We start from the raw sequence: 14,366 nt of genomic DNA on the forward strand, positions 1-14,366 counted from the left end.
CATTAAAACACCGCCTGATCGCCGTAATTAAAAAAAATCGAGCAAAATTAGGCGATATATATACAAGGAGGTTAAAAAAGGGCTAGTTACTTCAATCGGTCTTTCAATGTACATGTATTCATTACACTAAAATACCGCCTGATCGCCGTAATCAAAAAATCTATAATATATAGTATTGTATACAGTCTACATCTATGCTGTTTTGGGGAAGGTTTCGTTTGTCCAACTTTGGTTCCGTGCGTCTCTTTTGTTTACTCTAAATAGATACACCACAAAATTGTAATGAGACCATAAAAGTTTTGAGGGATTTCAAATATATTGTTACTAAGGAATATACCATACTTTCATAAATTGTAGTGATGTCTTCGGCTAATAAAATGTTGCCAAGCTTACAGTGCGAGGAAAAAAGGGACGAATTTCTGAAATGAAGTAACGTGCTGTAGGTGAACGTGTGACCCGTCCGGCATTTTTGTCCGAGGCTAGGCAAGAAATCCTTGCGAACTTCTAAGTAACAGAGAATCCGCCCTAAAAGTCTGCAATAACCTGCAATCGAACGATATAATACTGAGGAATTCGCTATTTCAAAATCTTGTTTGGGAGATGTATGGAGCGGATGAGATTATTGTTTTAGTACAGTACAGGTCAGGTATTTGCAGACGGCACCTGGGCAAGCGCGCGGGGCCGTCTAGATCCATTTACCGTGTCGTCTCGGGAGGTCATACCGTCGGCATGCCCAAGCAGGCGCGTGGGGCTTTGTCGATACCTTTCCCGCGATACAGTTACAAGAGGTGTCGCCGTAGCCACGCCCAGGCTGGCCCGTGCACGTTGGGCCGTCTAAATCCATTTACCGTGCAGTCACGGGTGGTCATGCCGTCGGCACGTCGGCCATTTACGTAGCTTAATATAAGCTTAAATATTCATTTTTAAGCTAACGTTACGCACACTTAAATGCATCTTATTTAAAACAATTTAAAGTAACTGCCAAAGTCATACTTATCTAAGTCTTTATGTTTTAAACGTAGTCAAGAACACATGTGGAGTACACTGCTGCAAATCAGTGCTTTATCTTTACTGCAACATTAAGCGACCTTAAAGATCAAGTAAGGATACGTTTATGTTTAAGTAGACTTTACGTTGTTCTTTAAGAGAGTGTAAAGATTGCCTGCCGATTGTGGCATTTACGATGGCTTAAGTGTGACTTAAATAATGCTTAATTATTATGAAATATTTAAGCCTTATTTACGAACACCATTAAGGATGCTTAAATATCGTTTTTCGTGCAGTGATGGAACGGTCAGTGCGATTTTCTTATGTGCGTAATTTAATGCACTCTTCGTATGTTTTCAAGCCGGGAGCAGGGTTTCATGTTGCCAATAATGGAACCAATACGATTTTGGGGCGATCATCTAACTTAACTCATGACCCCGGGTTGACCGGATGGGTTTATCCCTTACGTAATAGCGAGATACAGGTCATTAATGAGCGGGCCGCGTTGTCCTATGCCCTATCCAAAATGTCGCCTGATGTGAAAAGACGTGAACATGATCTATTCAACGTTAAAACTGAGCAGATGTGCCAGTTAGATCATTTTTATCTCTTTAGCAATCTTTATATGGAAAATCGTTGGTACCAGGAAATGACAATGACAACGTGCGGCGGTGGGATGCACGAGGCTAAATTTAGCAGGTTGCCTTTTCAGCAATTGATGTGGTTGGACATATTAATAAGAACGATTACAAGATGCAAATTATCCGAGTTTAAAGTGGAAATTTTGATGAGATTAAAATCGAGGCTCGGCCTCGATTGGCTTACTATTACGCAGGCTCAAAGAATTGTGGAGCGTTTTAACACTCGCTCTTCTGGTTATGTGGTACCACGTCGATGTGGAAAATCTTCATTCTTCAGCACCATCCTGGCTTTGATCCTCGTGACCTGTCCATATGCCGGGCTCAAAGCATTATACACAGCACATACTCTAAGTGTGGTGTCAGAAATGTATCAAAACATTGCGACCAATGTTGTGCGCCCCCTAGAAGCTTTTAACGCCTATCAGTTGCATCAGTACCAAATGCGCAAGGAAAGAAATAACGGTATTGAGAGTCCTAGTGACTTTTACTTCAAAGCCGAGGCCAGACCTTACACTCACGGCCAAATTATAAGGGTCGAATTCTTCAAATTGAATGATGACGGAGTTTTGAATCTAGCAGGTGAGAAGAAGTTGGTAAACTCTCTTCACTGTAAACTATGTATACGACCCAATAGCCTACGAGGTCTTACATATAATATGGTGATAGTTGACGAGGCCCATTTTGTGCCAGCTAATGTGTATGAGACTTTCTTACCATGGACCGCTACGGATGATGGTACCATGGTAATGATGTCATCGCACAAATGTGGTCAGGACAACAATTCATACGTGGATTTAAACAATGTACGCATGTCAGGCATCTTGATGAACACGGTCGGTTATGTTTGTCGTCACCACCTACTGAGCATGATTAGAGCACCACATATCGGAGTCTTAAGCTGCCTTTGTAATTTTTTCAGCCAACCCTTACATATCAACACCGATAAAGATTATAAGAAAATGATGATCGCATTTACGGCACAGAGAGGATCCTCGAGCGATACAGAGAGCGATCACGTTAACAACAAGACAGCTATGCTATCAGAAGTGGGAGGCATTCCTCAGGGCCTAAATAAAGACGACCTAGTCAATGTCGACGTTAAGAAGATTTCCCTTGCCAATGAATCGGGAACCCGACATTTTATGATTCAGTCCATCCCCGTGGAAGCCTATCTATGTACTCGCACGCGGAAGGATATGACTTTTTCCGAAGATGTGTTATGTTACATAGACCCTTCACCTACTGACGTCACGCGGTCTTACAATGCTATGGCTTTCGTCACGGTAGCCAGCAAGCCCCTTTACTTGCCGAACAGTAGTAACAGACCCGACGGCAGAGAAGTTATGTTTAATAAATATGTGGTGTTGGCCCACGAGGACTACAGACCAAGATGGGTTGATCCTGATAACAGTTTGGACGATATGACCATCATGGCAAAGGTCTTCATGATTACGGTGCGGGCCATTACGTTGCTATATGGTGGCCATTTTAAACGATTTATCGTTGTACCTGAGTCCAATGCTTTAGCAGTGGACACTTTTTGGTCGGCCTGTGGCATGTATCTTGCCCAGGAGGAGTATGCTTCGGTGCTCTGTCCCCATAACGTTATTATCGTCTCCACAGTGACCGAAACTCGCATTGCCTCGGGGAGGCGACCATCCGAAAAGAGGACTGAGCGCATCGTACGCCGTGCAAAGCAACGTCATGAAAACCGATTCAACCCGTACATCACATCCGAAAGCGAGAACCAATTGCTCCGTTCATACCCCCAACGAAGTTACTTCCTAGACAACAGTCTTATTCCATTACCCGTCAATACCGAGTCATACAGGCCTCAAATTGAAATGTTGACGCAAGAAGAGATTGCTCAGAATAGGATGTGTGAAATGGATGAGCCTCCCATTTTCAAACTTGGCTATTCTCTTGGTAGAGATAAAGTTCAAAGACATTGGGACTTTTTCACTCGATGCTATAATCGGAATCCTAATAACATGTCCGACATCACGTGTGCTCGGCAAATCTTCAGTTTCTGGCTGACGTGCAAAGGGGAATCCATTCCGAGTTATATTGCGCGCAACATGGCAGCCATCTGTTTACACCGTAGCCAAAAGGCGACCACCTCTTGGACGTGTAGCGGAAAAGATAGAGTTTCGAATGGAAAATTTATACGCGATGACCCAGCTTTGGTAGTTATAATGGCTACTACCATCCTGGCAGACATCATAAACGGGACATATGTCGGGAAGTTTCTCAGGCTTGAGGCCAACACACATCACAGTGGCCAAAAGTGAAAATGGCTGTGCATTCATTTAAGTTTTGAACTCTTGACCTCCGGCGGTGAGTTTCTTGGAAACCTGCCAGGAGACGGGAAGGTAACGTGCTCGGCACGGACGGACACCGGACGAACTCAGCGAGGAACTTCCTCCATATGTCCGGAAGCGCCCCTTGGTTACAGTCTTATCACTGGTAGGATCTGCTTGGAGATTAATCACTGTGAGCCACTGGACTGTGACTTCAGAATAAGTCGGGAATTTCGGCTGGCGGGTGGTCTTCCCAGCGGTCTGGTCCTAAAGTCGGCCATTTGTGTCCCGGTTCTTGGCCTCGCAAGCCACAACAAAGGTGAATATCCATTTTTTTTTCACGCAAAATAGGTCTCGTTTCTGTCCTGTGCTCGATAGAAAGTAAGCGATTGGTTGACGATGATATAGATTTTACTATTGTGAGCTCTTTCGATGGCGTAAAGCCGCACACCCATGAAGAACGCTGGGAAAGTGATTATCGGTACATCTACATTCTTTTTGTCATCTATCAGATCGCCATGTTTCGTCTCGTTTTCGTCTACCTGATTCTGAGAGGGCTCTGTAACGTATATGTCCGGGGAGATAGCGATCGCCTGGACTTCACCCTCAGGAAGCCAACACCGTCAAACCCAGAGATGGGTTATAGTTGTGTGTACGAAAACTCCAGCCCCGGATCCACCAGAATGGCGACTACAATGACAATTGCATTGACTGGGACCACCCTCACTGTTAAGGCCACCAATACCGCAACATCTTATCCTTCTCAGTGCACGGAATCCATTACAACGACACCCTTAACAACCCGGGAGAATGGGACAATGTTCTCGCCTGAAATGCGAGACATACATATCATGTTGAAAAGGACCGCTGTCTGTGACACTATCGGGGATCACGACTCTGGACACAGCGTTCAAAAGAGGACACTAGGATTTAACATTCCTCCTCGTGATGCTTTGATGGGTATGTGGTCCTGCACAGCCGTTATATGTGATCGCGCTGATGTAAACCTATGTACATTTTTTTATAAAACTATCGACACGAGCTCGTATAAGTCGGGCTTGTCGGGTCACAAACTCATTCTTTCAGTTCGCCAGCATCCGAGTGTACATGACGCTAATCACGGGATTGACTCTGTTCCATTCTTATGCCAAGCCAATGGATTCGACAAGACCACCGACTTATTGGGCGTCAACAAGGCGCAACATGTGCCCGACTTTATTCCCAGAAACCCAATAAGCTTTCACCTTCGAATTAACGACAAGCGCGAATATAAAGTGACGGGTGACCTCTATGGCCGGAACATTAATATCACCACCGACATCCTGGCCCCTAACAGTGAGTGTATCAATATGACATCACGTCCATTTCCCCAGCTATCGGATGGGGCTGTGTATCACTATCGCACGGAATGCTACGAGGAAGTGGCCCAATGGAAAGGACACGAAATGCCTTACAACAACCTCTTAATTGATGATAAGACTTGTTACGACTTTCTCTTGTTTGGATGGGGTGGTAGTGTTGACACCGATTTCGAAAAGATGCCAAATGCGCAGAAATATCTTCTTGATTACATGCCCCGCATCATCCCATCTGACTGGCAATTTCCTGATCAACCACCTGCCGAGTCGCGATTTAATTATTATATGCCGGCCGACATCAGCCGCGTTGTTATGAGACTACCCGAACGGCCTTTCAACCCCCAAAGCGGCGATGACTGTCTGAGACTGACTACTCGATCTCAAGAAAGGAAAGTTGTAAACTCGACAGGTTCCAGTGATGTCGTTAACATGCATAAATATCTATGCCCCACCACTGATCTCATCACAGACTGGTTTAAAGGTTTTGCGTACCTTGTGACCCATTATCAATACCTGTCCATGCGCACCATAGTGGGACCTCTGAGGGGTCCTGCTACGAGTGTAAGGCTGACTTGCCCGAGGGCTGGTCACGTGGTCTTTATTTCAAATCCTCGCTGTAAGTATGCTGGTATGAGAGAGACTCCCACTGGGACGTGCACTGAGGGTTGGTCGGGTTATACAGTAAAGAGAGATGCCTACAGAACCCCCATTACTATTGAGCAGATTGGTCACCAATATATGTCCGGAAACGAATGGCCCTCAGACATGGAGTGTATGTATCGGTTCTACATGTGTGGGTTTGGCCCTCGCAGTGTCTATGCTCAAGTCAAGGAACTCATCTTAGTGAACCCCGAGCATGCGTACACAGCCTTAAGCACACGCCCTACCCGCCAATACGTCATGCCGGACGAGTGCTTGTACTCTGAAGTCCAACACGGATCTTTAACTCATGTTGCCCCGCAGTGCGGGGCCACCTCGAGGCAATGTAGTGCCTTTAGTCTGGTCGGTATTGAAGAGAAAATTCTTCGTACTCTCCAAGCTGCGGGTGCTGAATGGGGGACAAGTGTACGCGCCATCCCTTTTAATCGCACCCATGTCTTAAGGGGCAAATGTCCGTGCACACAGGTTCCCGATACCTGCCAACCTACCTGGACTTATTGGCAAAGAAACAACGAGTCCTTATTTGAATATAAGGTGCGTATGCAATCGGTAATTGCTCACACATCTGTACCCTTTGGAGTTTTTAAGGCTCTAACCGCTGTCGATAAGCATGCCAAAATGTGGTGTGAAGCTGGTGGATACATGTCAGAACCCCGAACCATGGATGACATCAGTTTAGAATACGCATGCCGTAAATTACGAGGAAGCAACGAATCAGAAGCGCGCATGGTGATGGAAATGAACAAAAAGATGCTCTCGGTTCCCGTGATGAGTTTAAGACGTCACGAAAGCGGCGCCGGGGATTACGTACGCATTGCCTGTTCTGAGATTCCTGTGGCTTGTATGGAGGCTAGTAAAACCAGTGCCGAAATTCTCCTCGCTAGGGATAGTGGTGTGATATCGCGTTACACATATTCATTAGGGACGAAACGAATCAACAAGGTGACGGTGGCAGAGAATGGTACCACTAACAATGGTTACATTGGGCTTACCACAGAGGATGAAAATACGACAGATCCTAGTATCGAGTCCGATAGCAACGGGAAGATTTCCTTTAGCTTTGTCATTAAAGAAAGTTACCTCAAGACTTACCACAGCGCAGAGTGCACATATGGACCAGAGAATTTGATAAAAAGTAAAATATACGAAGTCGATAGAGGGTTGGACCAGATAAAAGAGATGTGCGTCCCAAGTGACGTTACGATTTCTCTTCGCAAGAACGGTAACATCTACCAATGTGATGTCGTCTTAGAGCGGAATTCCACATGCGATATTTCTTACATCACTCTAGGTGGACAAAAGACAGATCAGATAGGTTTCACGTTTCAGTATTTCTGTGATGACATGGGGAATACCATTTCTGCCATTCAAGACCCAGATACCGGTGACGGCGATGCCATTAGCGCTCGCACTCGGTTCCGACCGACCGCTTCAGATAAATGGTGTCGTAAGGAAAGATCCCGCGCAGAGGACACCCAATATATAGCTGTGGCTCACGTCAATTCGAACGTGCTCAACGAGTATACACACATCACGTGCGGCTATAAGACAATGACAGATGACAGTGTGGAGGATGAAGGAGCAGAAAAAAGTCTGACAATAGCCGCGAGTGATGTTTTGAGTGATTGTATCGTTCCTGCTCTCCCAGTGGTCCCTATCCCGGAACTTCTGGTTGGCATCCCAGCCGGTAGTGCAGCTAATGACCCAAGCGTATACACCGAGCTAGCGTGCCGTCACGCACCTGTCGTGGGTTCCCGTGTATGTGACTATTATGGGGACATACCAAAGACTATCGTTTTATGGGCCGAAATCCAAGGCATTTTTCTTAATCCCAAATTCATACCCGTTGCCACGTCTCAATCAGGCAGGTGTGAAAATCACCTCGATTTTACTAACTGTGACGTCACCTCGCTTCCTAGTTACATGATGATGCGAGTTCGCGTCACACCCAACACTTTTCTCAAGACGTATGCCAAAACAATAGGTCTCCAGATTCACTTTAGGTGCGGTACGGATGGCCCAACAATCCATCGCATTAAGGATCCCAACCTGGCTAAGATTGTCAAAACTGGGGCGTGGCACACGACCCCCTCCCCCGTCTCTCCAAAAAATGAAATCATTTCCGACACCACAAAACAAACTTCCGGCAATGTTTCCGTGATTCCCAATAACTTAATCGGCTGCAGTCTGATAGCTCTCACCGTGGTAACTATCTCTATCTATGTGTTAGCGTGTTAATGTGTTAGTCGCCCCGCGACGTTGTATGAATTAATCTATATGTAATCGAAAAATAAAATTCATAACATCTCAGAGGTCTGAAGTTTCTTTGTTTATTAACGTAAGAAGATTAATCGTCATTAATTGTGAACACGAGTCCAATAATGAAGTGAGACGAATATATTTGAATATTCATTCATTTCTATTTACTTTCCCTGACTCTGCAAGATGTCTACAGAGTGCAAATAGCTACAATTAGTTTAAAACTCCCAAAATTTGGTGTGCATTTTACCGTAGGCACCCTTTCTGCTAACACCGTCGCATGCTTCGATGCACGAATCACACAAGTATTTTGCAGTGTTATTGAGTAACGAGTATAGCTCGACCTCGTCATCTTCAACCAACTTCTTTTCCTTCGCCACACGGTGTCGTCTCATGATATACCGCACACATATGGGTAAGAACATGAAAATAGACAGAAGGAATGCGATGAGTGACATACCAAAGGGGGCAAAGATGGCCGATATGATCAGACCTATATTGTTTCCAAAGATACCAGAGACAACATCTCCTAGCGCTGCAGAGACACTGCCGCTCTTCATGATGACATCATTCGAAAAATCACGCACTTTAGCCAGTAATTCTTGGTCTCGGTGAGCAAATACTTTAGTTTGTTGTTTAGCTAGTTGTACGGCCTTAACCAATCGCGTGGAATATTTGTGGGATTCCTCTACATACCTTGAAAAATTATCCGGATGATATTCGATGGGAGAAAACTTGTAACTGTTCCCATAGTAACGATTGGTTAACGTGGCAAACGAATTGGCTAAATCCAAGTCTTTTTGTGGGTCCCATGTCTGAATGGCCACAAAATTCCGGTAATTATACTGTGAAACATGCGGGACACCACCAGAGATTTCATTGGAGCATCCCGTCATACGGCGGCCAAGGTAGAAATGTTTAGCCTCTAAGGTACACCCACACGGGATCTCCTTATCACAATTACAAGCCCTGATGTGCTGCAGGGGCAATTTCTTTGAATTGCACGTCAAATCCCACGTGAGGTGCTTATTTGTCCCAGAATGCATTCGAAAAACACCAGTATCGGAAATCTGTACGGCCGAAGGAAAAGGGTGTTTCTTAGTGTAGCGGAACTCGCACGTTTCACGTATCTCAGGATGGTCGTCCGCAAACAAGGCATAGGCACAGCTGTTTCTATGTCGTTTGTGCTGTAATATGGGTAAGCCGTAGTAACAAAGTTTAATACCAGACGAACCCATTGCCCTACAGGACAAGTATTGGGGGAGGGACAAATGGGTATAAAAGGTGAGGTCATCTGTTATAGCGAGGTAGGCGGGGTAATTATGTAAAATGGTGTAACCACCATCTTTTGATGGATCAAACACCATACCACTCTGTACCGAAACGGGGAAGACGTCGAGTCTATAGACAGGGACTAGTCCAGTCATGCGATATAGTGGGACCCGAACAGTAATATGTATGAATCTTTCCGTTCGGCCATAAATAATGTCTTTGAGTTGGTAATAAAAGCTTGGCGTTTGACTCAATAGTCGATAATTGGAATAGGCTGATTGGGTGAGAATGTGATCATTGATATGGTTCACTAGTTCCTCAATCATTTCCGTGGTGACCAGTTCGGGAGGTAGATAACCTTCAAGTAAGCGCTGAATTCCGCTTACCCAGGCTGTCTCGACTCGCCGCACGTCCATCAGACCAAGTCTCACCTTTTCCAAGGCCGGGTCTATTTTGGTTAATATCTTATCCATGCCTTTCTCCACAAAATCCATACGCTGATTAAAACCTGCCCCAGCCTCCAAAGTTTTTTTATGTAATTGGTTCATGGCCGTTCTTTCTGCATCTATTAGCTTAACTTGGGCGTCATTCTCCCTCTGTACGTCGGTGACACGAGTATTCAAGCTGGCAAACACACTGGACATAGTATGACCAAAGGCCACAACAGATCCTACTCGCTCATATATGCTAACTCCTGCCTCCCGTAAATGATTTTGAATGTCGCGTATGGCTCGAATTCCCGGCTGATGGAAGAGGTCAGCAAAGAATTGGGTTACCTTATGTAAGGGGTTATAGTCGGGCGGGAGGGAATTCAGCCATTCGGGAAGGTAGTTGGGATCAATCGAGGTCTGGTCTACAGATGATGGAACTTCTCGCCGGATTCGATGGGCTACCTCGTCCTGGTAATCGGCTTCATATTCCACCGCATCGACACCGATAATCTCATTATCTCTACTATGTTTCTCAAAGTTGTCATCCGCGTGTATCTCGTCTTCAGTAATGAACCAGAATGGGTCGACACTCCTCTTACTTCGCCCCATATTTGCCGATACCGTGGTGCTATTATTGTCAAGTTTAATCATTTGGAAAGCATGGTAAACATTGGTACGGGACTGAAACATTGTTGCTGTGGCTAAATCGTTAGTAGCTTCCACCAAATCATTAACTTTGTTACATACTTTCCACAGCGACAGAGTGGTACAGTTAAACAGTTGTAAATTCGTATACGTCATGTTAGGAATTGGTAGGGCCCACGTGTGTTCATAGAATGCCACACTTGAGCCATCGACGATTTGTCCTGCATGAATAAAGTCTATCCCATTAGCAGGCCGGCGTCTTACGTGGATATTAAAGCACTCTCCCGTAGAGCACAGATATGTATAAACAACTGACACGAAGCAGAACAAATGCATCGCCGCCATTGTAAATAATTTGTCTTTAGCCCGCATCTCCCCCCCCCCTTAATGTATTTAATGCTGATCAACTGAGAAAATAAAAACACCTCCACAATGTACATAGTAGCTCAGTCGGTTCTTTTTATTTTCATATTTTTTCATTTATACTACAACTGGACCATAGAGTGTTGGGGTATTTTGTAGACCCAGAGAATGATTTAATCAAGACAAAAAAAAAATGATGTATCCATCCACCAAGCAATCAACGGTAGGAGTGGAATCTGGTCAACAGAGGTTTGAATTCGGGTGACTCCATGGTCTCAGTGCCCAATCGCTGATCTTCACTAGTCATACACGGCAACTTGAAATGAAAACATATAATAACTGTTGCTAAATCATCTGTCCCCATACGTGACCCCCCATCCGTGACCGGGTCAGTGTCTACGTAACGGAGGACGTCCTTTAGGCGACTTCTCCGCTCGGCCTCCTCTCCACATAGCCGTAGGTTTTCAGAGCGATTTTGCACCTGAGTACTGTACCATATTGATTCCATGGGATTGCAAGGTGTACGTTTGGCTGCATTTATCACGTGTCTCACTAGGCAAGTGGTCGGAATCCCCCAATCAAATCGAGTTGTTTGTGTTATGCTGTGCGTTCTTCGCAAGGTGACAAACCTCTGGCCGTCTTCATCGGGTTTGTCAAAAAACAGGTGCGCCTCGTGGTGGCCAGGTAACTGTTCAATCAGTCCACAAAGCAGTGTCTGCCAGGCTGGTGATTTTTTACACGCAATGATGAGATGTCCCATGTCCACATGACTATTCCTTCCGTACCAGGCTACTATATGGGATAAAAGCACGCCCGCCAATTGATCGGGCGAGGTCGATGGTTTCTGAAATTGGAATTCCAGCGTTTCCAGGATAGTTTTGGGATCGATAGGTGTTGTCAAATGATGATTATTTGAAAAAGACATGTGGTAGTTAGGTATAAACTTAATCGCCATGGTTGGGTAGAGGTAAACCAAGGTAGATGGTGTCGCAGGCATTGCTTTCTTTGGAATGGGCTTCTGTGCCTTGCGGATCTTATCTTTCACTCCCCTTAGGTAGCCGCTACCTCTACGATTTTCCGACAAACGCTTCGTGGTTATCTTCCCCATACTTATAAAGCTGTATTAGGTACAAATCGAAGCAAAGCCTCGTATCATTTGAACTATCTGACGATGGGAGGCAAGTGACCCGTAATATTTTTAACAGACGCTCTCTTACCAGTGGAACCCCCAGGATTCAGGTCACTTCGCCTTTTTAAACTTCTATTGCCTTTTACCAATTTGTTAGAGACAGGCCTTGTAGATGGTTTTTGTTTGGAATTAGGTTGGGTGAACTCCCTCACAAAGTCTCCATATTGTGAAAGAGGAACACCCTGCTGATTTCCCAAATCGGGTCCAAACATGAGATCATCCTCTTCAGACCCACTGTTCTCCCCCCCCTCCCTCTCTGCCGTCTCATCATTTTTGTCACTATGGGCCTGGGTACCAAAGTCTTGGTTACCGACTGGTTCCAGCTGCGCGCTGGGGGCCGGTGATGTCGTTGATTGCTGCACTACTTGTGACTCGGGTAAACTTTCTAAAACACCTGTATCTTCATGTGAAGCTTCAAGAACGTAGGGGTCGGGCATCACTGGAATCAATGCATCTAAGGGCTGGACCATATACTCTTGGTCCCGCAGGTACCACAGATGGCAGAAGATTCCAGGACCGATGCTGAAAGTATAAGAGTTAATTTTGTTCACGCATGACCCCTCGAGAGTGACCATTTCTTCGATTTCGTGGGGATTAACGGAAACTCGACCAATCTTATAAAGAATGATGTCACGCCACTGGCGCGGAAGTACATTATGACAAGCTGTATTCCTACAGCACCTGCTTTTTATTTCTTGGACCACACCATAGTCAGTGGTAGAGACCGGAGCAAAAACAAAGGCCAAAGTGTATGATTGGTCGTATACGGTAACATCTTTGGTCAATCTTCGCCCCTGCATTACCGTACTCGGTCGTAGCCCAGTGTGCAACCTATCCCCGCCTGCAGTGGAAGAGCTCATGTGGCGACTTGATCCAGGGCCCAGAAGTAACTCATTGTTTGGCCCTATGGCCACATAGATATTCATTGAGTCATCAACTCCGTGTATCGATTCTTTCAGATTGAGGGTGCGGTCAACAGGGATCATCCAAGGCAAACTCATGGTACCAGTCACAGTACCATGGGCCAACACATCTGACTTAAACCGATTCATACCGGTCATAGGGGTGATGGTCTCGTTATTGAGTAGGCCGTAAGGGCGCATCCTAGACATCACAGCATGTACAGCACTTTGCTTAGCGTGTAAGGTTGCGTAGTCGATGTATTCTCGCCGCACCTTTTCTGACAGGGTGTCGGCCATGATGGCTTTCGCAACTGGGCCCATGTTTGCGAACTCGTAGGGAGGCACAATGGTATGTAACTGTTCTAAGATAGAAATAAGAGTCGCTGTATCCACCACACAACCGTCCATATTCAGCCCACTTTCCCTTGTAGTCATCAGACTGTTGATAAAGTCTTCGGGGTAACGGGGATTATATTCCCATAATAAGTTACAAGTCTTCAAATCGGCATAAATACCCGCACCTTTAGTATCGTTGGGTTTGGCTATATAACGCTCGCTCAGGATAACATGTTGGATGATGGCATTTCTCGGCACGTTTGTATCGGCGGGTACCCCAGCAACATTCCCTGTATACAAATTCATGGCGGAGTCGTCACGGTGGTTCAAAATTTGCTATGCAAGCAAAGACCTTGTTTTCAGTCCTCTCGTTTAATCTCCAAAAATGTTTAGGCTCATAACTCTCGCTCACCTTCTCGTATGTGGAGGATTGAGCATTTATGTGGTCTATTATTTGAATAGGCTATATACAAAAACAATTGAACCCGCCGACATGTTATGTCCGTTAATCAGCGGCTGTCGCGCCGCGCCGAGTACAGGCTTTGCCTCAACCATCACCCTCTGTCAAGCTACCAAACAAGTCAACTGCTCGGGGTCCTCCAGATGCTGTGAAGAATGCCGAAAGCTAGCAGACAAATCAACAAAAGATAGCCTCACTGTTATAAACTTCACCGATTCTAAACCGCACCTCGATACCGTGCAAGTTCCGGGCATAGGAGCAGCTATTTGTTTGGGCAGCTACATTTTTTTGCTGCTCTTGTCGGCAAAACGTACGCTGCTTTACAGCAAGAGTGTGTATTTTCATACGGCTCGCACTTTGATGGGTGTTTTATTAGTCGTAACGATGATTGGTTTATTGAGTCTTACCACATTCGTTTGGGCTTCAGTACCCCTTAACTTGACTTTCTTCCGCGATTGCGAATCACGCTTCATTCTTCAAATATCTTGGGGCATTGTGTGCTTCATAATGACGTTGGATTTTGTTGGGTCAATTGTGCCCACCACCAACGCTAAGATTGCTTT

At 45.4% G+C, this 14,366-nt stretch overlaps 4 protein-coding genes across 4 annotated transcripts; 2 read left to right on the forward strand and 2 right to left on the reverse strand.

The window, feature by feature from the left end:
- The first annotated feature begins 1,642 nt into the window (after window positions 1–1,642).
- Window positions 1,643–3,919, forward strand: LOC109473298. Its single transcript, XM_019773170.1, has one exon. It carries the CDS (start codon window positions 1,643–1,645, stop codon window positions 3,917–3,919), a length of 2,277 nt encoding a protein of 758 aa, XP_019628729.1.
- A 527-nt stretch (window positions 3,920–4,446) lies between these two features.
- On the forward strand, window positions 4,447–8,184 carry LOC109473299. Its single transcript, XM_019773171.1, has one exon. It carries the CDS (start codon window positions 4,447–4,449, stop codon window positions 8,182–8,184), a length of 3,738 nt encoding a protein of 1,245 aa, XP_019628730.1.
- Window positions 8,185–8,423: 239 nt separating this feature from the next.
- LOC109473300 lies at window positions 8,424–10,517 on the reverse strand. The gene has a single exon (XM_019773172.1). It carries the CDS (start codon window positions 10,515–10,517, stop codon window positions 8,424–8,426), a length of 2,094 nt encoding a protein of 697 aa, XP_019628731.1.
- A 616-nt stretch (window positions 10,518–11,133) lies between these two features.
- LOC109473301 lies at window positions 11,134–13,649 on the reverse strand. The gene is made up of 2 exons (XM_019773174.1): window positions 12,126–13,649; window positions 11,134–11,859 (listed from the first exon to the last, which is right to left on the reverse strand). Exons 1-2 carry the CDS (start codon window positions 13,647–13,649, stop codon window positions 11,134–11,136), a joined length of 2,250 nt encoding a protein of 749 aa, XP_019628733.1.
- Between the last annotated feature and the right edge of the window lie 717 nt (window positions 13,650–14,366).

Source organism: Branchiostoma belcheri, unplaced genomic scaffold, assembly GCF_001625305.1.
Source record: "Branchiostoma belcheri isolate BF01 breed outbred unplaced genomic scaffold, Haploidv18h27 scaffold3, whole genome shotgun sequence".
Classification (NCBI taxonomy): domain Eukaryota; kingdom Metazoa; phylum Chordata; class Leptocardii; order Amphioxiformes; family Branchiostomatidae; genus Branchiostoma; species Branchiostoma belcheri.